The 23791-nt window shown below is 57.1% G+C and overlaps 3 protein-coding genes across 3 annotated transcripts; all 3 read left to right on the top strand.

The window, feature by feature from the left end:
• The first annotated feature begins 2401 nt into the window (after nt 1-2401).
• On the top strand, nt 2402-3909 carry LOC125686204 (protein piccolo-like). Its single transcript, XM_048929950.1, has 5 exons — nt 2402-2433; nt 2651-2764; nt 2921-3039; nt 3159-3331; nt 3469-3909. Exons 1-5 carry the CDS (start codon nt 2402-2404, stop codon nt 3907-3909), a joined length of 879 nt encoding a protein of 292 aa, XP_048785907.1.
• A 7233-nt stretch (nt 3910-11142) lies between these two features.
• Nucleotides 11143-14280, top strand: LOC125686191 (PHD finger protein 7-like). The gene is given in 10 exon segments (XM_048929923.1): nt 11143-11335; nt 11634-11725; nt 11818-11919; nt 12163-12287; nt 12444-12638; nt 12640-12804; nt 13022-13135; nt 13292-13410; nt 13530-13702; nt 13840-14280. Coding segments are annotated over 10 exon segments (1719 nt in total).
• Nucleotides 14281-19570: 5290 nt separating this feature from the next.
• Nucleotides 19571-22647, top strand: LOC125686167 (PHD finger protein 7-like). Its single transcript, XM_048929890.1, has 10 exons — nt 19571-19763; nt 20063-20154; nt 20247-20348; nt 20592-20716; nt 20873-21035; nt 21127-21233; nt 21451-21564; nt 21721-21839; nt 21959-22018; nt 22295-22647. The coding sequence occupies exons 1-10, from the start codon at nt 19571-19573 to the stop codon at nt 22645-22647; spliced, it is 1428 nt and encodes a 475-aa protein (XP_048785847.1).
• The last annotated feature ends 1144 nt before the right edge of the window (nt 22648-23791 follow it).

The following is a 23791-nucleotide window of genomic DNA, read 5'->3' as shown; positions in this document are numbered from 1 at the left end:
ACGAACACTCAAGCCACGCTAGAAGGAATATGCTTGCGCAGCTCACTACCATGATGTTTTGGGGTTTCCTTTCTGTTCCTTCAACCAAGCTTCATGCTGAATCACATACGTGTCTTTACGCACATCATTTACACTTTCCTTGCTGCCTGTCGCACAGAAGCAGACCCTGGAGCTGTGCGCTTTAGACAAACACTGAAGATACGACGCTAAGGTCGTGGCTACGGTACAGCAGCAGAGTTTGTTACCAAAGTATCACAGAAAGACTCGGGTTGGAAGGGACCTTACAAGCTGCACTAATCCCAACCACCTGCCGTGCCAGATTTGACACCGTAGAAGCTTGGAATAGGGCCCCATCCAGCTTCTCTGGGCAGCCTGTGCCCCTGCCTCACCAATCTCGCAGAAAAGAATTTCCTCTAAGACTGCATCTGATCTCCTCTTCTAGATTAAAACTAGATTAAGCCATGTCCTATCCCTACCAGACCTTGTAAAAAGTCACTCACCACACACTAGACACCAAATATGCTGTTCACTTGCAATCTTTACTAGACTAGGCTCAGATCAGAAGCGCTGGCGTGGCACCAGGGCTGCAAATGAGCCCAAGGGAACGACGACTCCAGCATCTGCCACGAGGAGCAGTGCCAGCAGGTTGAGGGAGGCCGTCCTTCCTCTGCTGCACAGCAGCACCGGGTCCTCACTCTGTGCTGCCTGCAAGGGCTGCCACCCTCTTGCTTGAGGGCCCGCGCCCACACCCTCTGTGACGCAACAACTGCGATGTCACAGTGGGTGTCACAGAGCGGCCATTGTGATGCGCGAAGCTTGGAGCAGAGCAAAGGCTGCCGGGCTCAGGCAGAGCGTCAGTGCGGTCTGGTGAGGCGCAGAGAGAGCAAGGACTCTCGCAGTGCTCGCTATCAACGCACAATCATGTCCGATAGGAAGAGGAAGGCCTCCGGCTCGCAGGAGCCAGGTGAGAGCACAGCATCCCTGTGCACAGCTCCTGCCAACAGGCAGAGGAGTGCTGGGGCTCTGTCTGCAGGTGGGAGGCAAGGAAAGCACAGGCACGGATGCCCCAGCTGCCGCAAGGCAGGGCCCCTCTGCTCCTTGGCAAGGGGGTCTGGCTTGGCCTGTGCCTGCCTTGGCCTTGCCACAGCCCCTTCCCCTCCACCGCCTCCACCGCTCCAGAGCAGGACCCTGGGGACGGCCCTCAGGGACACCTGGCCCTGCCAGCTGCTCACCGCTGCTCACATTTGCTCTCTCCTCTGCAGTGTGCATCCTGTGTGGCCGGGCAGATGTCGACCCGGACATCTGTGGGAACATGCTTTCTGAAAGTGGGATTCATGTCCATGAGTTCTGCTTGGTGAGTTCCCCCATGGGCTCCTTCCAGATTACCACCAGGGATGCTCCTTTCCTTTCTGTCCTAATGAGGTCCTGCTCTTTTCTCTCCTACAGGAGTTTGCCGAAATCCCTTCTGAAGCAAGACCAACGCAGTCGGGAACTTTGGGCCTCCCTGTTGATGCCATCAGACGTGCAGTCAAACAGGCCAACAAGCAGGTGAGGACCTGCACGGAGCAGGCAGATTTGTGCCAGGAGGGGCTCACACCAGTTTAGTCTGGACCAAGGAAAGCAATCGCAGCCCTTCCAACCACCTCCACGACAAAGTGCTGCCACAGGAGATGAGCCCTGTCTGCTAGGCATCTTTGTAGAATGTGACCCAGCTGGCTGTGCCCAGAGGTGTGGGGCCAGCCACTGAGGCCCTGAGGTCTGTTGCTGACAGGTTTGTTCTGTTCTTTCCAGCAATGCTTTGTTTGTGGCGAGAGGGGAGCTGCCATCACATGCGTGGCGACAAACTGTCAGCGAAGCTTCCATCTGCCCTGTGCCATGGACGGGGAATGTGTCACCCACTTTTTTGGGTACCGTTGGTAAGGGCCGGCAGCAGCAGCCAAGCCAGGGAGGAACCCGCACTTACACCTCCCAGCAGCCTGCCAGAGACAGAGGCAGGGCCTGAGGCTCCTTCCTGCTCCTCTGCCCTCCTCACAGCACTTCTCACTGTGACCACGTCTTCCCTCTTCCCCCAGGACCTTCTGTCCGGAGCACCGCCCTCAACAGGACACTTACCCAGCTCCAGCAGAAGGCACCAACTGCCTCATCTGCCTTGAGCCTGTGGGGGACAGCTTGTCCTATCATACCCTGGTGTGCCCAGCATGCCAACATGCCTGGTTCCACCGGGGCTGCATCCAGGTAGGAGCCCTCCCCTCACGCTGCACGCACGCTTGGTGCTCAGCAGCACCAGGCACTGCTCACGCTCACCCTGCTTGTGCTTCTCCTGCAGCAACAGGCCTCGATAGCTGGCTCTTTGTGCTTCCAGTGCGCTGCTTGTCGAGACAGCATTCTGTTCTTTGTAGAAATGGCCATTCTGGGGATCCGAATCCCATACAGGTTGGTGTCCTTCTGCCCAATTTGGCTGACATTAAGGCTGTTGTGCTGAGCCTGCCCAGGGACTGCCTTTGCAGGTCTGGCCCTTGGCTGTCTCATGAGCACGTGCCCCAGCTTCATAGAGAATTCGGAAGTAGAGTTGGGGTGGATATGTTTGGATAAGCTTGGATCTTATGTTGGGGCACTGGGGGCTCATCATTTCCTCTCCCTTCTCTTGTAGATTACCAGCATGGGAGGAAAACAACGCATATGACGCACTTCTCCAGAGGCACAGCCACTGTGATGCCAGCGAATGCCTGTACCATGGAGGCAGAGAGCAGGCCGAGAGCAGTGGGTGAGTTACCGCAGCAGCTCACTGCGGCTCTGTGGGGGATCTCAGCCTCTCCACAGGCTGGCGGAGCAAGGACTGAGCACCAGAGATGTGCTGTGCTGGGCACTCCCTGGCTTGCCTCACTTGGTCCTCATGGCCACAACCGCTTTGCTTCCCCAGGCCCTGGCAGCTGCTCCTGTGCAGCTCCTGCGCTGCTGAGGGCACCCACCGACAGTGCTCCCACTTGAATGACACCACAGCCATGTGGGAGTGCAACAGCTGTGCTGGCCTGCGTACCGGTAAGAGGCAATCAGTGCTCAGGGCAGCTTTGCCAGAGTCTGTCCGCCCCAAGTGGGATGGCAGATCCCACTGTGGTGCTGCAGCTTCAGACTCATGACCTCCCTGCCTCCCTTTACAGCCTCCAGTGCCAACACCGAGCTTGCTGGGCCCTGCACTGCCAGTGAGAGGGCTCCGGGACCATCCAGCAGCTCCATGGAGCCTGAGACCTTGGGCTCCATGCCCGCCAGCCAGGCAGCACTGGGGACGACATCACAGAGTTCCCAGCTGCCTGAGCACAGCGACCTGCCCAGGGTGCCTGAGACTGAGCAGGAGACAAACGGCCCACGGTCACCGGAGGATCAGGCTGCCTCTGAGCAGCTGCAAGGACGCCGTGGGAGCAGACATTCAGCAGCCCCGAGTGCTGAGAGCGACTCCCACACAACCACCAGGCGGAGGGCATCAGGGTCCTCCAGGGCGTCCCCGGCAGCTGCTCGCAGGAGACGTCCCAGGCAGCGCGGAAGAAGCCGCACACGAAGCCGCTCCCCGCTGCGAGGTCGGGCCCCGAGTTCCCGGAGCCGGCCAAGAAGACGCCGTGGCAGCCGGCAAACGCCAGCCCCAGGGCAGCGGAGCGGCACCCGGTCAAGGTCTGCCACTTCGAGATCCCCGAGGGCTTCCAGAGTGCCCGGACGCAGGGGACCGTCCAGGCAGCGACGGCGCACCCGCACCCGCAGCCCTCCTCCGCAGAGACGTCGGGCTCAAAATTCCCGCAGCTCACGCCAAGGAGGCAGCAGGACGCGGGCTCAACGGCGGAGGACATCGCGGGAATGAAGCTGCTCCCAGGAACAACTTCAGAGACAAAGTCCCCACACACAGCCCCCAAGTCTGCGTAGGAGCAGCCGAGCGCCTGTCGTTTCAACCCCCCCAGCCCCTGCTATGTGCAGGGTCGCACCCCTCTCCCATCTCCCCTGCTTGCTCTGGTCCAAAAAGTCCAACACAATAAAGATCAGAGATTCCCCCCCCACACACACATTTGTCAGCTTCATCCTTCCCTGCTTTTGCTGAGGTGGGCACAGGTAGGGGCCTTGTCAACACGGTTGTCTCCTCCATGAATGTGCTATCCCAGACCTCACTTCACCTGGCCCAGTGCGGGCTGAGCTGGGTTCGGGCCACATCCCCAGCGCGGCACACGGCCCACATTCCTCAAGAACTCAAGGCCGCACTGGCAGGAGCAGCCCGGTTCTGGGCTTGTGTCTGGGCTTGGGATGCCACCGTGTTCAGGGTGCATGCCAGGTCCAGGGCTGCTGCCAGCTGCGTCGCAGCTCGGGCTTTCCTCCTGCATGTCAGCTCTGAGGGGGAACTGTTCTCAGCTCAGCCAGGGAAGGTTTAGGGTGGATGGCAGGAGGAAGTGCTTCACCGAGAGAGTGCTGACGTGCTGGAATAGGCTGCCCAGAGAGCTTGTGGATGCTCCATCCCTGGAGATCTCTGCAGCTGATGACACCTCAGCAGGCCCTGCAACCGCTCCAACCCTCCAGCGGAGTCGGCAGGTGCTCCAGCTGTCGTGACGGAGCCTGCACTTGCTTCAACCCTGGTGACAGGCCCTGCCGTTGTGACTGGCCCTGTGGTTGTCCAGCCCTTACGCTGGGTAACGGGGTTGCACGAAGCCCTGCGACGGGCCCTGCAGCAGCACAGGTGCCTGTGAGAGGACTTGTGGTTCAGCCACAGAACCATCTGTGCCACTGTCAGACACCCGTATTCACACTTGTGTCAGTTCACAAGACGAGAAAGCGGCTGAGAAAGTCGGCGCATTTAGTAGGGAAATCAACTTTTGCTAAGATGGGAACGGGGGAAGAGGATGAGAACGAAGCCGAGCCATCGCAAGAGATCTGCGGGAAACAGTTCAGGGAGAGGCAGGGACCCGCAGTCCCCTCACAGTGTGGAAGCACAGTGGCTCTGTGGCGCTGTGAGCGGAGCCAGGAGTGACGTGGTCAAATGCTGAATGTACAAAGGCTGCTCTCGGGAGCGTGATCAACCAGGAACGTGGCGGAACAGAGCCAGAGCCAGCAAACAGACTGTGGCACGGCCGTTGGCGCAGGCAGGGCGAGCAGGGAAGGCAGAGCCTCACAGAATCACAGAATGGCCAGGGTTGGGAGGGACCTCAAGGATCAGGAATCTCCAACCGCCCTGCCTCACACAGGGCCACCAACCCCCACGTTTAATACCAGACCAGGCTGCCCAGGGCCCCATCCAGTCTAGCCTTGAACACCTCCAGGGGTGGACGGGGCATCCACAACCTCTCTGGGCAGCCTGTTCCAGCACCTCTCCACTCTCTCTGTAAAGAATTTCCCCCTGACATCCAACCTAAATCTTCCCTCCCTCAACTTCAAACCATTTCCCCTTGTCCTGCACTCATCTACCCTTTCCAAGAGATGGTTCCCCTCCTGTTTGTAGGCTCCCTTTACGTACAATGAGGTCACCCTGCAGCCTTCTTTTCTCCAGGCTGAACAAGCCCCGCTCCCTCAGCCTGTCTTTGTAGGGGAGGTGCTCCAGTCCCCTGATGGTCTTCGTGGCTCTGCTCTGGCCCTCTCCACCATCTGTCCCATCACCTGGGAAGAGTACAGGAATGCCGTCTGGACTTGCAGACGTGGGATCAGGGAAGCCAAGGCGCAGGCAGAACTGAACTTGGCAAGGGACGTGAAAAACAATAAGAAAACCTTCTACAGGTACATTGCCCAGAAGAGACAGGCCAAAACAGGCGTACCTACTTTGGTTAATTTAAAAGGAGAACTGGCTTCAACAGATGAAGAGAACACTTAGGTGCTGAATGACTTCTTCACCTCGGTCTTCACTAGTGGCCAGGATTCTAGTCTTTTTCACGTCCCTGAACCCTGCACCACCAAACCTCTATGTGGGGACCAAGGAGGTAAATCCCTCCCCACTGTAAGGGCAGAGCAAGTCCGAGAGTGCCTCCTTAGACTGAATGAATACAAGTCTATGGGGCCGGATGGCGTGCATCCCAGGGTCCTGAAGGAGCTGGCTGAGGTGGTTGCCGAGCCGCTCTCCATCATATTTGAGAAGTCGTGGCTGTCAGGTGAGGTCCCGGACGACTGGAGGAAGGGTCACGTCACTCCCATATACAAGAAGGGGAGCAGGGAGGACCCGGGGAACTACAGGCCGGTGAGTCTCACCTCCGTGCCTGGGAAGATCATGGAACAGATCCTCCTGGACAACATGCTCGGTCACATAAAGAATAAGCATGTGATCCGAGACAGCCAGCACGGCTTCACCAAAGGAAGGTCATGCCTAATTAATCTTGTGGCCTTCTATGATGGAGTGACGGCATTGGTGGACAAAGGGAAGGCAACTGATGTCATTTACCTGGACCTGAGCAAGGCCTTTGACATGGTCCCCCACCACATCCTCATCTCCAAATTGGAGGGAAGTGGATTTGATGGGTGGACGACCCGATGGATAAACAATTGGTTGAAAGGCCGCAGACAGAGGGTGGTGGTCAATGGCTCTATGTCCAGGTGGAGGCTGGTAACAAGTGGTGTCCCCCAAGGGTCTGTCTTGGGACCGGTGCTCTTTAACATCTTTATTAATGACATCGATGAAGGAATTGAGTGCACCCTCAGCAAGTTTGCTGACGACACCAAGCTGAGTGGTGCGGTTGATACGGTGGAAGGAAGGGATGCCATTCAGAGGGACCTCGACAGACTGGAGGGCTGGGCTTGGGTGAACCTAATGAGGTTCAACACGGCAAAGTGCAGGGTTTTGCATTTGGGCCGGAAGAACCCCAGGCACCCGTACAGGCTGGGAGGAGTGGTCCTTGAGAGCAGCTCGGCAGAGAAGGACCTGGGGGTCCTGATGGACAAGAGACTGAACATGAGCCAGCAGTGCGCTCTGGCAGCTCAAAAGGCAAATGGGATCCTGGGCTCCATCAGGAGAGGGGTGGCCAGCAGGGACAGGGAGGTGACTGTCCCTCTCTACTCGGCTCTTGTGAGGCCCCATCTGGAGTACTGTGTCCAGGTGTGGAGCCCTCAGTACAAGAAAGACATTGAGATTTTGGAAAGGGTCCAGAGGAGGGCGACTAAGATGATCAGGGGGCTGGAGCACCTCCCCTATGAGGACAGGCTGAGGGAGTTGGGCTTGTTCAGCCTGGAGAAGAGAAGGCTGCGGGGTGACCTCATTGCAGCCTATCAATACCTGAAGGGAACCTACACTCAGGAGGGGAGTAAACTCTTCAAAAGGGCTGACAACAGCAGGACTAGGGGAAATGGTTTTAAGTTGAAGGAGGGAAGATTTAGGTTGGATGTAAGGGGGAAGTTCTTTACTAGGAGAGTGGTTAGGCCCTGGAACGGGCTGCCCAGGGAGGTTGTGGATGCCCCGTCCTTGGACGTGTTCAAGGCCAGGTTGGACGGGGTCCTGGGCAACCTGATCTGAATGTGTATGTTTGGTGGCCCTGCTAGGCAGGGGGGTTGGAAATACATGATCCTTGGGGTCCCTTCCAACCTGGGTGATTCTGTGATTCTGTGATCTGTCCTTCCTGTACTGGGGGCTCCAAACCTGGACACAGTACTCCAGATGGGGCCTCACAAGAGCAGAGTAGAGGGGGACAGTCACCTCCCTGTCCCTGCTGGCCAACCCCTCTTCCCATGGAAAGCCTCCCTCCCAGCTCAGCAGACCACCTCACCTATTGGCTTCCTCCTTCACAACAAACCTAGCCAAGGCCTCCACCACAAAGAAAGCTCTTGCCAAAAAGAACGCAGCTACCCAAACTGAGTGCCTACCCAGAAATGCAGCTGTTCAGGTCTCGGGGGATGAAGGCCATAAAGACAAGGGTTTGAGAACAACCCAAGCACCTTTGGCAGGGAGGTGATCAGATGGCCACAGGGCAACAGGAAACCGGTTTGGGGGGATGCCCCCCCAAAAGATCAGGAGTTTACAGCGAGAAAAGTCAGAAGCCCTCGCGAGGGAGACAACAAATCTTCATTCCACGACCCACTGTGCACGAGCACGAGGGGAGGGTCTGCACGCTAATGAACTCTCGGGGGTGTAATGAATATGTATCCCAATTCCAGGAAAACTGTTGGTTATATATTAGTTTGGCCTATATCTCTTGCACGGTTTTTCCAGACGCTGCGCAGGGCAGGTGGATCTATCCCCCTTGCACCTGGTGTCTGCGCAGCACTGAATAAACCAGACCTGCTTTGTAATCTTACTTGGGTTACAGAGTTTGATTCCGCACGTCACAACCTCCGCTTTAGGCAGGGACACCCCCAGCAGACCAGGCTGCTCACAGCTCCATGCAGCCTGGCCTGGAATGCTTCCAGGGAGGGGGCATCCACAGCCTCGCTGGGCAACCTGTTCCAGTGTCTCACCACCCTCACAGTAAAGCATGACTTCCTAGTATCTAGCCCAAATCTACCCCCTTCCAGCTTAAAGCCATTTCCCCTCGCCTCGTCGCAACATGCCCTTATAAAACGTCCCTCCCCAGCTTTTCCATAGCCCCCAGTCGAGAACTGATGGGCCGCTATAAGGTCTCCTTGGAGCCTTCTCTTCTCCAGGCTGAACAGCCCAAAGCTCCCTCAGCCTGTCCCCATCGGGGAGGTGCTCCAGCCCTCTGATCACCTTCATGGCCCTCCCTTGGCTCTGCTCCAACAACTCCATGTCCTTCCTGTGCTGGGGGCTCCAGAACTGGACGCAATAGTAATGTCGAACTTAGGGGCATGGTTTAGTGGGCAATATCGGTGAGATGTGGACAGTTGGACTAGGCGATCTTAGAGGTCTTCTCCAACCCTCCTTAAAGATTCTGGGATCTATGATTCTATGATGGTAAGAACGGGAGGCAGAAGAGGCACAGCTCACAGAGGCGACAGTAACCTCCTGTTCAACTCCCGACCACGGCCGAGCTGAGAGATATGGGAAAAGACTTCAGCCGTCACGCGGGTGAGCACTGTGCTCCCTGGCTGCTCTGATAACAGGAGAATGGGGCCCGTGGCCCGGACTTGGTGGGCAATGAAGCCAGGCATCTGGGACCCCCCTTGAAGGGATGCTGACAAAGCAATTGGAAAAGGGATATCTGATTTCATGGTATGGAAGTGATTCTTTCTCTGCCATGAAGGGGGGAAAAGTATCCTTTCAAAGAAGATCTGGTACGTCACCCAGGCAAGTGGAAAGGTGTCGAGGGAAACCAGAGGGAACTAGCTGTGCTTGGAGGTGGTGCACAAAATTGAACAAAGACAAAAGATAAATATTTGACGCTGGGAGGAAATTCTTGAGTTGGAGGGCAGTGGTGCACTGGAATAGCTTGCTCGGAGAAGCTGTGGAGCTGTTACCCTCTCGCGTGGGAGATGAGGGCCCGCACCCACATCCCCCATGAGGTGGTGACCACGATGCCACGGAGGGTGGCAGGGAGCAGCCACTGAGACCCACAGGGCCGGGAATCACGCCTACTTTTGGTGCCAAACTTGAACGGCCTTTGACAAGTTCAGACTCAGAGCAGCGTTGCTTATTTCAGGGACTACTCTGGCTTCACGGAATTGGGATCCACGTGGCTTCAGGGAATTGAGATCCACGTCATTTCCACAGGAACAAGACTAGAAAAATGTTTATAAAGAAAGAAATATGGAAACGCTGTAAAAACAAACCAACTGTCTGCTGGTAGCCACAGCAATTCTTACTGGACTGTCTTTTGCCAGTCCCCTTAAACCTCTCCTTTCACCTACAATTTACAGGGCAAACAGCCTTTCAGAGCAGAAAGCAGATGCTCTACCAGCACACTCTCGACTAACACCCGTGTCTTTTGAGGTGGTCACTGACCCCCTGCCAGGCTGGATCTTCATCTCACCCAACGCAGTTTTCCTGCCAAAATTTAGATGTAGACTTGAAGGGAATCGTGGCCTGGGTAGGCCAGTTTCCCTCCACTGACTGCAGAACGGTTGAAGCTTTGATGCATGTAGATAAATGGTTCTTCTGAGCTGGACAGACCCAAAGACAAATGCTCGTCATTCCGCAAGGCAAGATGCCAGCCTGCTTTACATCTCTGGCTCGACTCATCACTGCTGAGTGAGCTGCAGGGCCTTTCTTCACTTCTTCGCAAAGTCTTGGAATTTTTCACCTTCAGTGGGACTTCCCTATGGCTGTCCAGTAAAAGTATTTGAACACTCAAACACTCAGGTTAAATAAAACAATGAAACAGTAACTTAAAGGAATAAAGAGGAATGACAAAAGTTTGGGAAAATGGGAGCAGGCCGGTTTTCTCTCTGGAGAGAGAAGAAAAGGAGCCAAAATGTCACTGCACTGAAAAAGGCTCCAAAGGAAGAGAGAGCTTAAAGCTGAGCTCAGCTGCAGTCACGAACACTCAAGCCACGCTAGAAGGAATATGCTTGCGCAGCTCACTACCATGATGTTTTGGGGTTTCCTTTCTGTTCCTTCAACCAAGCTTCATGCTGAATCACATACGTGTCTTTACGCACATCATTTACACTTTCCTTGCTGCCTGTCGCACAGAAGCAGACCCTGGAGCTGTGCGCTTTAGACAAACACTGAAGATACGACGCTAAGGTCGTGGCTACGGTACAGCAGCAGAGTTTGTTACCAAAGTATCACAGAAAGACTCGGGTTGGAAGGGACCTTACAAGCTGCACTAATCCCAACCACCTGCCGTGCCAGATTTGACACCGTAGAAGCTTGGAATAGGGCCCCATCCAGCTTCTCTGGGCAGCCTGTGCCCCTGCCTCACCAATCTCGCAGAAAAGAATTTCCTCTAAGACTGCATCTGATCTCCTCTTCTAGATTAAAACTAGATTAAGCCATGTCCTATCCCTACCAGACCTTGTAAAAAGTCACTCACCACACACTAGACACCAAATATGCTGTTCACTTGCAATCTTTACTAGACTAGGCTCAGATCAGAAGTGCTGGCGTGGCACCAGGGCTGCAAATGAGCCCAAGGGAACGACGACTCCAGCATCTGCCACGAGGAGCAGTGCCAGCAGGTTGAGGGAGGCCGTCCTTCCTCTGCTGCACAGCAGCACCGGGTCCTCACTCTGTGCTGCCTGCAAGGGCTGCCACCCTCTTGCTTGTGGGCCTGCGCCCACACCCTCTGTGACGCAACGACCGCGATGTCACAGTGGGTGTCACAGAGCGGCCATTGTGATGCGCGAAGCTTGGAGCAGAGCAAAGGCTGCCGGGCTCAGGCAGAGCGTCAGTGCGGTCTGGTGAGGCGCAGAGAGAGCAAGGACTCTCGCAGTGCTCGCTATCAACGCACAATCATGTCCGATAGGAAGAGGAAGGCCTCCGGCTCGCAGGAGCCAGGTGAGAGCACAGCATCCCTGTGCACAGCTCCTGCCAACAGGCAGAGGAGTGCTGGGGCTCTGTCTGCAGGTGGGAGGCAAGGAAAGCACAGGCATGGATGCCCCAGCTGCCGCAAGGCAGGGCCCCTCTGCTCCTTGGCAAGGGGGTCTGGCTTGGCCTGTGCCTGCCTTGGCCTTGCCACAGCCCCTTCCCCTCCACCGCCTCCACCGCTCCAGAGCAGGACCCTGGGGACGGCCCTCAGGGACACCTGGCCCTGCCAGCTGCTCACCGCTGCTCACATTTGCTCTCTCCTCTGCAGTGTGCATCCTGTGTGGCCGGGCAGATGTCGACCCGGACATCTGCGGGAACATGCTTTCTGAAAGTGGGATTCATGTCCATGAGTTCTGCTTGGTGAGTTCCCCCATGGGCTCCTTCCTGATTCCTGACAGGGATGCTCCTTTCCTTTCTGTCCTAATGAGGTCCTGCTCTTTTCTCTCCTACAGGCGTTTGCCGAAATCCCTTCTGAAGCAAGACCAACGCAGTCGGGAACTTTGGGCCTCCCTGTTGATGCCATCAGACGTGCAGTCAAACAGGCCAACAAGCAGGTGAGGACCTGCACGGAGCAGGCAGATTTGTGCCAGGAGGGGCTCACACCAGTTTAGTCTGGACCAAGGAAAGCAATCGCAGCCCTTCCAACCACCTCCACGACAAAGTGCTGCCACAGGAGATGAGCCCTGTCTGCTAGGCATCTTTGTAGAATGTGACCCAGCTGGCTGTGCCCAGAGGTGTGGGGCCAGCCACCGAGGCCCTGAGGTCTGTTGCTGACGGGTTTGTTCTGTTCTTTCCAGCAATGCTTTGTTTGTGGCGAGAGGGGAGCTGCCATCACATGCGTGGTGACAAACTGTCAGCGAAGCTTCCATCTGCCCTGTGCCATGGACGGGGAATGTGTCACCCACTTTTTTGGGTACCGTTGGTAAGGGCCGGCAGCAGCAGCCAAGCCAGGGAGGAACCCGCACTTACACCTCCCAGCAGCCTGCCAGAGACAGAGGCAGGGCCTGAGGCTCCTTCCTGCTCCTCTGCCCTCCTCACAGCACTTCTCACTGTGACCACGTCTTCCCTCTTCCCCCAGGACCTTCTGTCCGGAGCACCGCCCTCAACAGGACACTTACCCAGCTCCAGCAGAAGGCACCAACTGCCTCATCTGCCTTGAGCCTGTGGGGGACAGCTTGTCCTATCATACCCTGGTGTGCCCAGCATGCCAACATGCCTGGTTCCACCGGGGCTGCATCCAGGTAGGAGCCCTCCCCTCACGCTGCACGCATGCTTGGTGCTCAGCAGCACCAGGCACTGCTCACGCTCACCCTGCTTGTGCTTCTCCTGCAGCAACAGGCCTTGATTGCTGGCTCTTTGTGCTTCCACTGCGCTGCTTGTCGAGACAGCAATATGTTCTTTGCAGAAATGGCCATTCTGGGGATCCGAATCCCATACAGGTTGGTGTCCGTCTGCCCAATTCGGCTGACATTAAGGCTGTTGTGCTGAGCCTGCCCAGGGACTGCCTTTGCAGGTCTGGCCCTTGGCTGTCTCATGAGCACGTGCCCCAGCTTCATAGAGAATCCGGAAGTAGAGTTGGGGTGGATATGTTTGGATAAGCTTGGATCTTATGTTGGGGCACTGGGGGCACATCACTTCCTCTCCCTTCTCTTGTAGATTACCAGCATGGGAGGAAAACAACGCATATGAAGCACTTCTCCAGAGGCACAGCCACTGTGATGCCAGCGAATGCCTGTACCATGGAGGCAGAGAGCAGGCCGAGAGCAGTGGGTGAGTTACCGCAGCAGCTCACTGCGGCTCTGTGGGGGATCTCAGCCTCTCCACAGGCTGGCGGAGCAAGGACTGAGCACCAGAGATGTGCTGTGCTGGGCACTCCCTGGCTTGCTTCACTTGGTCCTCACGGCCACAACTGCTTTGCTTCCCCAGGCCCTGGCAGCTGCTCCTGTGCAGCTCCTGCGCTGCTGAGGGCACCCACCGACAGTGCTCCCACTTGAATGACACCACAGCCACGTGGGAGTGCAACAGCTGTGCTGGCCTGCGTACCGGTAAGAGGCAATCAGTGCTCAGGGCAGCTTTGCCAGAGTCTGTCCACCCCAAGTGGGATGGCAGATCCCACTGTGGCGCTGCAGCTTGAGACTCATGACCTCCCTGCCTCCCTTTACAGCCTCCAGTGCCAACACCGAGCTTGCTGGGCCCTGCACTGCCAGCGAGAGGGCTCCGGGACCATCCAGCAGCTCCATGGAGCCTGAGACTTTGGGCTCCATGCCCGCCAGCCAGGCAGCACTGGGGACGACATCACAGAGTTCCCAGCTGCCTGAGCACAGCGACCTGCCCAGGGTGCCTGAGACTGAGCAGGAGACAAACGGCCCACGGTCACCGGAGGATCAGGCTGCCTCTGAGCAGCTGCAAGGACGCCGTGGGAGCAGACATTCAGCAGCCCCGAGTGCTGAGAGCGACTCCCACACAACCACCAGGCGGAGGGCATCAGGGTCCTCCAGGGCGTCCCCGGCAGCTGCTCGCAGGAGACGTCCCAGGCAGCGCGGAAGAAGCCGCACACGAAGCCGCTCCCCGCTGCGAGGTCGGGCCCCGAGTTCCCGGAGCCGGCCAAGAAGACGCCGTGGCAGCCGGCAAACGCCAGCCCCAGGGCAGCGGAGCGGCACCCGGTCAAGATCTGCCACTTCGAGATCCCCGAGGGCTTCCAGAGTGCCCGGACGCAGGAGACCGTCCAGGCAGCGACGGCGCACCCGCACCCGCAGCCCTCCTCCGCAGAGACGTCGGGCTCAAAATTCCCGCAGCTCACGCCAAGGAGGCAGCAGGACGCGGGCTCAACGGCGGAGGACATCGCGGGAATGAAGCTGCTCCCAGGAACAACTTCAGAGACAAAGTCCCCACACACAGCCCCCAAGTCTGCGTAGGAGCAGCCGAACGCCTGTCGTTTCAACCCCCCCCCTGCTATGTGCAGGGTCGCACCCCCCTCCCATCTCCCCTGCTTGCTCTGGTCCAAAAAGTCCAACACAATAAAGATCAGAGATTCCCCCCCCCACACACACATTTGTCAGCTTCATCCTTCCCTGCTTTTGCTGAGGTGGGCACAGGTAGGGGCCTTGTCAACACGGTTGTCTCCTCCATGAATGCGCTCTCCCAGACCTCACTTCACCTGGCCCAGTGCGGGCTGAGCTGGGTTCGGGCCACATCCCCAGCGCGGCACACGGCCCACATTCCTCAAGAACCCAGGCCGCACTGGCAGGAGCAGCCCGGTTCTGGGCTTGTGTCTGGGCTTGGGATGCCACCGTGTTCAGGGTGCATGCCAGGTCCAGGGCTGCTTCCAGCTGTGTTGCAGCTCGGGCTTTCCTCCTGCATGTCAGCTCTGAGGGGGAACGGTTCTCAGCTCAGCCAGGGAAGGTTCAGGGTGGATGGCAGGAGGAAGTGCTTCACCGAGAGAGTGCTGACGTGCTGGAATAGGCTGCCCAGAGAGCTTGTGGATGCTCCATCCCTGGAGATCTCTGCAGCTGATGACACCTCAGCAGGCCCTGCAACCGCTCCAACCCTCCAGCGGAGTCGGCAGGTGCTCCAGCTGTCGTGACGGAGCCTGCACTTGCTTCAACCCTGGTGACAGGCCCTGCCGTTGTGACTGGCCCTGTGGTTGTCCAGCCCTTACGCTGGGTAACGGGGTTGCACGAAGCCCTGCGACGGGCCCTGCAGCAGCACAGGTGCCTGTGAGAGGACTTGTGGTTCAGCCACAGAACCATCTGTGCCACTGTCAGACACCCGTATTCACACTTGTGTCAGTTCACAAGACGAGAAAGCGGCTGAGAAAGTCGGCGCATTTAGTAGGGAAATCAACTTTTGCTAAGATGGGAACGGGGGAAGAGGATGAGAACGAAGCCGAGCCATCGCAAGAGATCTGCGGGAAACAGTTCAGGGAGAGGCAGGGACCCGCAGTCCCCTCACAGTGTGGAAGCACAGTGGCTCTGTGGCGCTGTGAGCGGAGCCAGGAGTGACGTGGTCAAATGCTGAACGTACAAAGGCTGCTCTCGGGAGCGTGATCAACCAGGAACGTGGCGGAACAGAGCCAGAGCCAGCAAGCAGACTGTGGCACGGCTGTTGGCGCAGGCAGGGCAAGCAGGGAAGGCAGAGCCTCACAGAATCACAGAATGGCCAGGGTTGGGAGGGACCTCAAGGATCAGGAATCTCCAACCGCCCTGCCTCACACAGGGCCACCAACCCCCACGTTTAATACCAGACCAGGTTGCCCAGGGCCCCATCCAGTCTGGCCTTGAACACCTCCAGGGATGGACGGGGCATCCACAACCTCTCTGGGCAGCCTGTTCCAGCACCTCTCCACTCTCTCTGTAAAGAATTTCCCCCTGACATCCAACCTAAATCTTCCCTCCCTCAACTTCAAACCATTTCCCCTTGTCCTGCACTTATCTACCCTTTCCAAGAGATGGTTCCCCTCCTGTTTGTAGGCTCCCTTTAGGTACAATGAGGTCACCCTGCAGCCTTCTTTTCTCCGGGCTGAACAAGCCCCGCTCCCTCAGCCTGTCTTTGTAGGGGAGGTGCTCCAGTCCCCTGATGGTCTTCGTGGCTCTGCTCTGGCCCTCTCCACCACCTGTCCTTCCTCTACTGGGGGCTCCAGACCTGGACACAGTACTCCAGATGGGGCCTCACAAGAGCAGAGTAGAGGGGGACAGTCACCTCCCTGTCCCTGCTGGCCAACCCCTCTTCCCATGGAAAGCCTCCCTCCCAGCTCTGCAGACCACCTCACCTATTGGCTTCCTCCTTCACAACAAACCTAGCCAAGGCCTCCACCACAAAGAAAGCTCTTGCCAAAAAGAACGCAGCTACCCAAACTGAGTGCCTACCCAGAAATGCAGCTGTTCAGGTCTCGGGGGATGAAGGCCATAAAGACAAGGGTTTGAGAACAACCCAAGCACCTTTGGCAGGGAGGTGATCAGACGGCCACAGGGCAAGAGGAAACCGGTTTGGGGGGATGCTCCCCCAAAAGGTCAGGAGTTTACAGCGAGAAAAGTCAGAAGCCCTCGCGAGGGAGACAACAAATCTTCATCCCACGACCCACTGTGCACGAGTACGAGGGGAGGGTCTGCACGCTAATGAACTCTCGGGGGTGTAATGAATATGTATCCCAATTCCAGGAAAACTGTTGGTTATATATTAGTTTGGCCTATATCTCTAGCACGGTTTTTCCAGACGCTGCGCAGGGCAGGTGGATCTATCCCCCTTGCACCTGGTGTCTGCGCAGCACTGAATAAACCAGACCTGCTTTGTAATCTTACTTGGGTTACAGAGTTTGATTCCGCATGTCACAACCTCCGCTTTCGGCAGGGACACCCCCAGCAGACCAGGCTGCTCACAGCTCCATGCAGCCTGGCCTGGAATGCTTCCAGGGAGGGGGCATCCACAGCCTCGCTGGGCAACCTGTTCCAGTGTCTCACCACCCTCACAGTAAAGCATGACTTCCTAGTATCTAGCCCAAATCTACCCCCTTCCAGCTTAAAGCCATTTCCCCTCGCCCCGTCGCAACATGCCCTTATAAAACGTCCCTCCCCAGCTTTTCCATAGCCCCCAGTCGAGAACTGATGGGCCGCTATAAGGTCTCCTTGGAGCCTTCTCTTCTCCAGGCTGAACAGCCCAAAGCTCCCTCAGCCTGTCCCCATCGGGGAGGTGCTCCAGCCTTCTGATCACCTTCATGGCCCTCCCTTGGCTCTGCTCCAACAACTCCACGTCCTTCCTGTGCTGGGGGCTCCAGAACTGGACGCAATAGTAATGTCGAACTTAGGGGCATGGTTTAGTGGGCAATATCGGTGAGAGGTGGACAGTTGGACTAGGCGATCTTAGAGGTCTTCTCCAACCCTCCTTAAAGATTCTGGGATTTATGATTCTATGACGGTAAGAACGGGAGGCAGAAGAGGCACAGCTCACAGAGGCGACAGTAACCTCCTGTTCAACTCCTGACCACGGCCGAGCTGAGAGATATGGGAAAAGACTTCAGCCGTCACGCGGGTGAGCACTGTGCTCCCAGGCTGCTCTGATAACAGGAGAATGGGGCCCGTGGCCCGGACTTGGTGGGCAAGGAAGCCAGGCATCTGGGATCCCCTTGAAGGGATGCTGACAAAGCAATTGGAAAAGGGATATCTGATTTCATGGTATGGAAGTGATTCTTTCTCTGCCATGAAGGGGGGAAAAAGTATCCTTTCAAAGAAGATCTGGTACGTCACCCAGGCAAGTGGAAAGGTGTCGAGGGAAACCAGAGGGAACTAGCTGTGCTTGGAGGTGGTGCACAAAATTGAACAAAGACAAAAGATAAATATTTGAGGCTGGGAGGAAATTCTTGAGTTGGAGGGCAGTGGTGCACTGGAATAGGTTGCTCGGAGAAGCTGTGGAGCTGTTACCCTCTTGCGTGGGAGATGAGGGCCCGCACCCACATCCCCCATGAGGTGGTGACCACGATGCCACGGAGGGTGGCAGGGAGCAGCCACTGAGACCCACAGGGCCGGGAATCACGCCTACTTTTGGTGCCAAACTTGAACGGCCTTTGACAAGTTCAGACTCAGAGCAGCGTTGCTTATTTCAGGGACTACTCTGGCTTCACGGAATTGGGATCCACGTGGCTTCAGGGAATTGAGATCCACGTCATTTCCACAGGAACAAGACTAGAAAAATGTTTATAAAGAAAGAAATATGGAAACGCTGTAAAAACAAACCAACTGTCTGCTGGTAGCCACAGCAATTCTTACTGGACTGTCTTTTGCCAGTCCCCTTAAACCTCTCCTTTCACCTACAATTTACAGGGCAAACAGCCTTTCAGAGCAGAAAGCAGAGCTCACGATGCTCTACCAGCACACTCTCGACTAACACCCGTGTCTTTTGAGGTGGTCACTGACCCCCTGCCAGGCTGGATCTTCATCTCACCCAACGCAGTTTTCCTGCCAAAATTTAGATGTAGACTTGAAGGGAATCGTGGCCTGGGTAGGCCAGTTTCCCTCCACTGACTGCAGAACGGTTGAAGCTTTGATGCATGTAGATAAATGGTTCTTCTGAGCTGGACAGACCCAAAGACAAATGCTCGTCATTCCGCAAGGCAAGATGCCAGCCTGCTTTACATCTCTGGCTCGACTCATCACTGCTGAGTGAGCTGCAGGGTCTTTCTTCACTTCTTCGCAAAGTCTTGGAATTTTTCACCTTCAGTGGGACTTCCCTATGCCTGTCTAGTAAAAGTATTTGAACACTCAAACACTCAGGTTAAATAAAACAATGAAACAGTAACTTAAAGGAATAAAGAGGAATGACAAAAGTTTGGGAAAATGGGAGCAGGCCGGTTTTCTCTCTGGAGAGAGAAGAAAAGGAGCCAAAATGTCACTGCACTGAAAAAGGCTCCAAAGGAAGAGAGAGCTTAAAGCTGAGCTCAGCTGCAGTCACGAACACTCAAGCCACGCTAGAGGGAATATGCTTGGGCAGCTCACTACCATGATGTTTTGGGGTTTCCTTTCTGTTCCTTCAACCAAGCTTCATACGGAATCACATACGTGTCTTTACGCACATCATTTACACTTTCCTTGCTGCCTGTCGCACAGAAGCAGACCCTGGAGCTGTGCGCTTTAGACAAACACTGAAGATACGACGCTAAGGTCGTGGCTACGGTACAGCAGCAGAGTTTGTTACCAAAGTATCACAGAAAGACTCGGGTTGGAAGGGACCTTACAAGCTGCACTAATCCCAACCACCTGCCGTGCCAGATTTGACACCGTAGAAGCTTGGAATAGGGCCCCATCCAGCTTCTCTGGGCAGCCTGTGCCCCTGCCTCACCAATCTCGCAGAAAAGAATTTCCTCTAAGACTGCATCTGATCTCCTCTTCTAGATTAAAACTAGATTAAGCCATGTCCTATCCCTACCAGACCTTGTAAAAAGTCACCACACACTAGACACCAAATATGCTGTTCACTTGCAATCTTTACTAGACTAGGCTCAGATCAGAAGCGCTGGCGTGGCACCAGGGCTGCAAATGAGCCCAAGGGAACGACGACTCCAGCATCTGCCACGAGGAGCAGTGCCAGCAGGTTGAGGGAGGCCGTCCTTCCTCTGCTGCACAGCAGCACCGGGTCCTCACTCTGTGCTGCCTGCAAGGGCTGCCACCCTCTTGCTTGAGGGCCCGCGCCCACACCCTCTGTGACGCAACAACCGCGATGTCACAGTGGGTGTCACAGAGCGGCCATTGTGATGCGCGAAGCTTGGAGCAGAGCAAAGGCTGCCGGGCTCAGGCAGAGCGTCAGTGCGGTCTGGTGAGGCGCAGAGAGAGCAAGGACTCTCGCAGTGCTCGCTATCAACGCACAATCATGTCCAATAGGAAGAGGAAGGCCTCCGGCTCGCAGGAGCCAGGTGAGAGCACAGCATCCCTGTGCACAGCTCCTGCCAACAGGCAGAGGAGTGCTGGGGCTCTGTCTGCAGGTGGGAGGCAAGGAAAGCACAGGCACGGATGCCCCAACTGCCGCAAAGCAGGGCCCCTCTGCTCCTTGGCAAGGGGGTCTGGCTTGGCCCGTGCCTGCCTTGGCCTTGCCACAGTCCCTTCCCCATCCACTGCCTCCACCGCTCCAGAGCAGGACCCTGGGGATGGCCCGCAGGGACACCTGGCCCTGCCAGCTGCTCACCGCTGCTCACATTTGCTCTCTCCTCTGCAGTGTGCATCCTGTGTGGCCGGGCAGATGTCGACCCGGACATCTGCGGGAACATGCTTTCTGAAAGTGGGATTCATGTCCATGAGTTCTGCTTGGTGAGTTCCCCCATGGGCTCCTTCCAGATTCCTGACAGGGATGCTCCTTTCCTTTCTGTCCTAATGAGGTCCTGCTCTTTTCTCTCCTACAGGTGTTTGCCAAAATCCCTTCTGTAGCAAGACCAACACAGTCGGGAACTTTGGGCCTCCCTGTTGATGCCATCAGACGTACAGTCAAACAGGCCAACAAGCAGGTGAGGACCTGCACGGAGCAGGCAGATTTGTGCCAGGAGGGGCTCACACCAGTTTAGTCTGGACCAAGGAAAGCAATCGCAGCCCTTCCAACCACCTCCACGACAAAGTGCTGCCACAGGAGATGAGCCCTGTCTGCTAGGCATCTTTGTAGAATGTGACCCAGCTGGCTGTGCCCAGAGGTGTGGGGCCAGCCACCGAGGCCCTGAGGTCTGTTGCTGACGGGTTTGTTCTGCTCTTTCCAGCAATGCTTTGTTTGTGGCGAGAGGGGGGCTGCCATCACATGTGTGGCGAGGAGCTGTCAGCGAAGCTTCCATCTGCCCTGTGCCATGGACGGGGAATGTGTCACCCAGTTTTTTGGGAACCACAGGTAAGGACCGGCAGCAGCAGCCAAGCCAGGGAGGAACCCGCACTTACACCTCCCAGCAGCCTGCCAGAGACAGAGGCAGGGCCTGAGGCTCCTTCCTGCTCCTCTGCCCTCCTCACAGCACTTCTCACTGTGACCACGTCTTCCCTCTTCCCCCAGGACCTTCTGTCCGGAGCACCGCCCTCAACAGGACATTTCCGAAGCTCCAGCAGAAGGCACCCACTGCGTCATCTGCCTTGAGCCTGTGGGGGACAGCTTGTCCTATCATACCCTGGTGTGCCCAGCATGCCAACATGCCTGGTTCCACCGGGGCTGCATCCAGGTAGGAGCCCTCCCCTCACGCTGCACGCACGCTTGGTGCTCAGCAGCACCAGGCACTGCTCACGCTCACCCTGCTTGTGCTTCTCCTGCAGCAACAGGCCTTGATTGCTGGCTCTTTGTGCTTCCACTGCGCTGCTTGTCGAGACAGCATTCTGTTCTTTGCAGAAATGATTATTCTGGGGATCCGAATCCCATTAAGGTTGGTGTCCTTCTGCCCAATTCAGCTGACATTAAGGCTGTTGTGCTGAGCCTGCCCAGGGACTGCCTTTGCAGGTCTGGCCCTTGGCTGTCTCATGAGCACGTGCCCCAGCTTCATAGAGAATCCGGAAGTAGAGTTGGGGTGGATATGTTTGGATAAGCTTGGATCTTATGTTGGGGCACTGGGGGCTCATCACTTCCTCTCCCTTTTCTTGTAGATTACCAGCATGGGAGGACAACAACGCATATGAAGCAGTTGTCCAGAGGCACAGCCACTGTGATGCCAGCGAATGCCTGTACCATGGAGGCAGAGAGCAGGCCGAGAGCAGTGGGTGAGTTACCGCAGCAGCTCACTGCGGCTCTGTGGGGGATCTCAGCCTCTCCACAGGCTGGCGGAGCAAGGACTGAGCACCAGAGATGTGCTGTGCTGGGCACTCCCTGGCTTGCCTCACTTGGACCTCACGGCCACAACCGCTTTGCTTCCCCAGGCCCTGGCAGCTGCTCCTGTGCAGCTCCTGCGCTGCTGAGGGCACCCACCGACAGTGCTCCCACTTGAATGACAACACAGCCACGTGGGAGTGCAACAGCTGTGCTGCCCTGCGTACCGGTAAGAGGCAATCAGTGCTCAGGGCAGCTTTGCCAGAGTCTGTCCACCCCAAGTGGGATGGCAGATCCCACTGTGGTGCTGCAGCTTCAGACTCATGACCTCCCTGCCTCCCTTTACAGCCTCCAGTGCCAACACCGAGCTTGCTGGGCCCTGCACTGCCAGCGAGAGGGCTCCGGGACCATCCAGCAGCTCCATGGAGCCTGAGACCTTGGGCTGCATGCCCACCAGCCAGGCAGCACTGGGGACGACATCACAGAGTTCCCAGCTGCCTGAGCACAGCGACCTGCCCAGGGTGCCTGAGACTGAGCAGGAGACAAACGGCCCACGGTCACCAGAGGATCAGGCTGCCTCTGAGCAGCTGCAAGGACGCCGTGGGAGCAGACATTCAGCAGCCCCGAGTGCTGAGAGCGACTCCCACACATCCACCAGGCGGAGGGCATCAGGGTCCTCCAGGGCGTCCCCGGCAGCTGCTCGCAGGAGACGTCCCAGGCAGCGCGGAAGAAGCCGCACACGAAGCCGCTCCCCGCTGCGAGGTCGGGCCCCGAGTTCCCGGAGCCGGCCAAGAAGACGCCGTGGCAGCCGGCAAACGCCAGCCCCAGGGCAGCGGAGCGGCACCCGGTCAAGGTCTGCCACTTCGAGATCCCCGAGGGCTTCCAGAGTGCCCGGACGCAGGGGACCGTCCAGGCAGCGACGGCGCACCCGCACCCGCAGCCCTCCTCCGCAGAGACGTCGGGCTCAAAATTCCCGCAGCTCACGCCAAGGAGGCAGCAGGACACGGGCTCAACGGCGGAGGACATCGCGGGAATGAAGCTGCTCCCAGGAACAACTTCAGAGACAAAGTCCCCACACACAGCCCCCAAGTCTGCGTAGGAGCAGCCGAGCGCCCGTCATAGAGTGGGTTGAAAAGACCACAACCATCATCTAGTTTCAACCCCCCCCTGCCATGTGCAGGGTCACACCCCCCTCCCATCTCCCCTGCTTGCTCTGGTCCAAAAAGTCCAACACAATAAAGATCAGAGATTCCCCCCCCCACACACACATTTGTCAGCTTCATCCTTCCCTGCTTTTGCTGAGGTGGGCACAGGTAGGGGCCTTGTCAACACGGTTGTCTCCTCCATGAATGCGCTCTCCCAGACCTCACTTCACCTGGCCCAGTGCGGGCTGAGCTGGGTTCGGGCCACATCCCCAGCGCGGCACACGGCCCACATTCCTCAAGAACCCAGGCCGCACTGGCAGGAGCAGCCCGGTTCTGGGCTTGTGTCTGGGCTTGGGATGCCACCGTGTTCAGGGTGCATGCCAGGTCCAGGGCTGCTTCCAGCTGTGTTGCAGCTCGGGCTTTCCTCCTGCATGTCAGCTCTGAGGGGGAACGGTTCTCAGCTCAGCCAGGGAAGGTTCAGGGTGGATGGCAGGAGGAAGTGCTTCACCGAGAGAGTGCTGACGTGCTGGAATAGGCTGCCCAGAGAGCTTGTGGATGCTCCATCCCTGGAGATCTCTGCAGCTGATGACACCTCAGCAGGCCCTGCAACCGCTCCAACCCTCCAGCGGAGTCGGCAGGTGCTCCAGCTGTCGTGACGGAGCCTGCACTTGCTTCAACCCTGGTGACAGGCCCTGCCGTTGTGACTGGCCCTGTGGTTGTCCAGCCCTTACGCTGGGTAACGGGGTTGCACGAAGCCCTGCGACGGGCCCTGCAGCAGCACAGGTGCCTGTGAGAGGACTTGTGGTTCAGCCACAGAACCATCTGTGCCACTGTCAGACACCCGTATTCACACTTGTGTCAGTTCACAAGACGAGAAAGCGGCTGAGAAAGTCGGCGCATTTAGTAGGGAAATCAACTTTTGCTAAGATGGGAACGGGGGAAGAGGATGAGAACGAAGCCGAGCCATCGCAAGAGATCTGTGGGAAACAGTTCAGGGAGAGGCAGGGACCCGCAGTCCCCTCACAGTGTGGAAGCA

The sequence above is a fragment of the Lagopus muta genome, chromosome 1, assembly GCF_023343835.1.
Source record: "Lagopus muta isolate bLagMut1 chromosome 1, bLagMut1 primary, whole genome shotgun sequence".
In the NCBI taxonomy this organism is placed as follows: domain Eukaryota; kingdom Metazoa; phylum Chordata; class Aves; order Galliformes; family Phasianidae; genus Lagopus; species Lagopus muta.
This window is presented reverse-complemented; position numbering and strand designations above follow the sequence as displayed.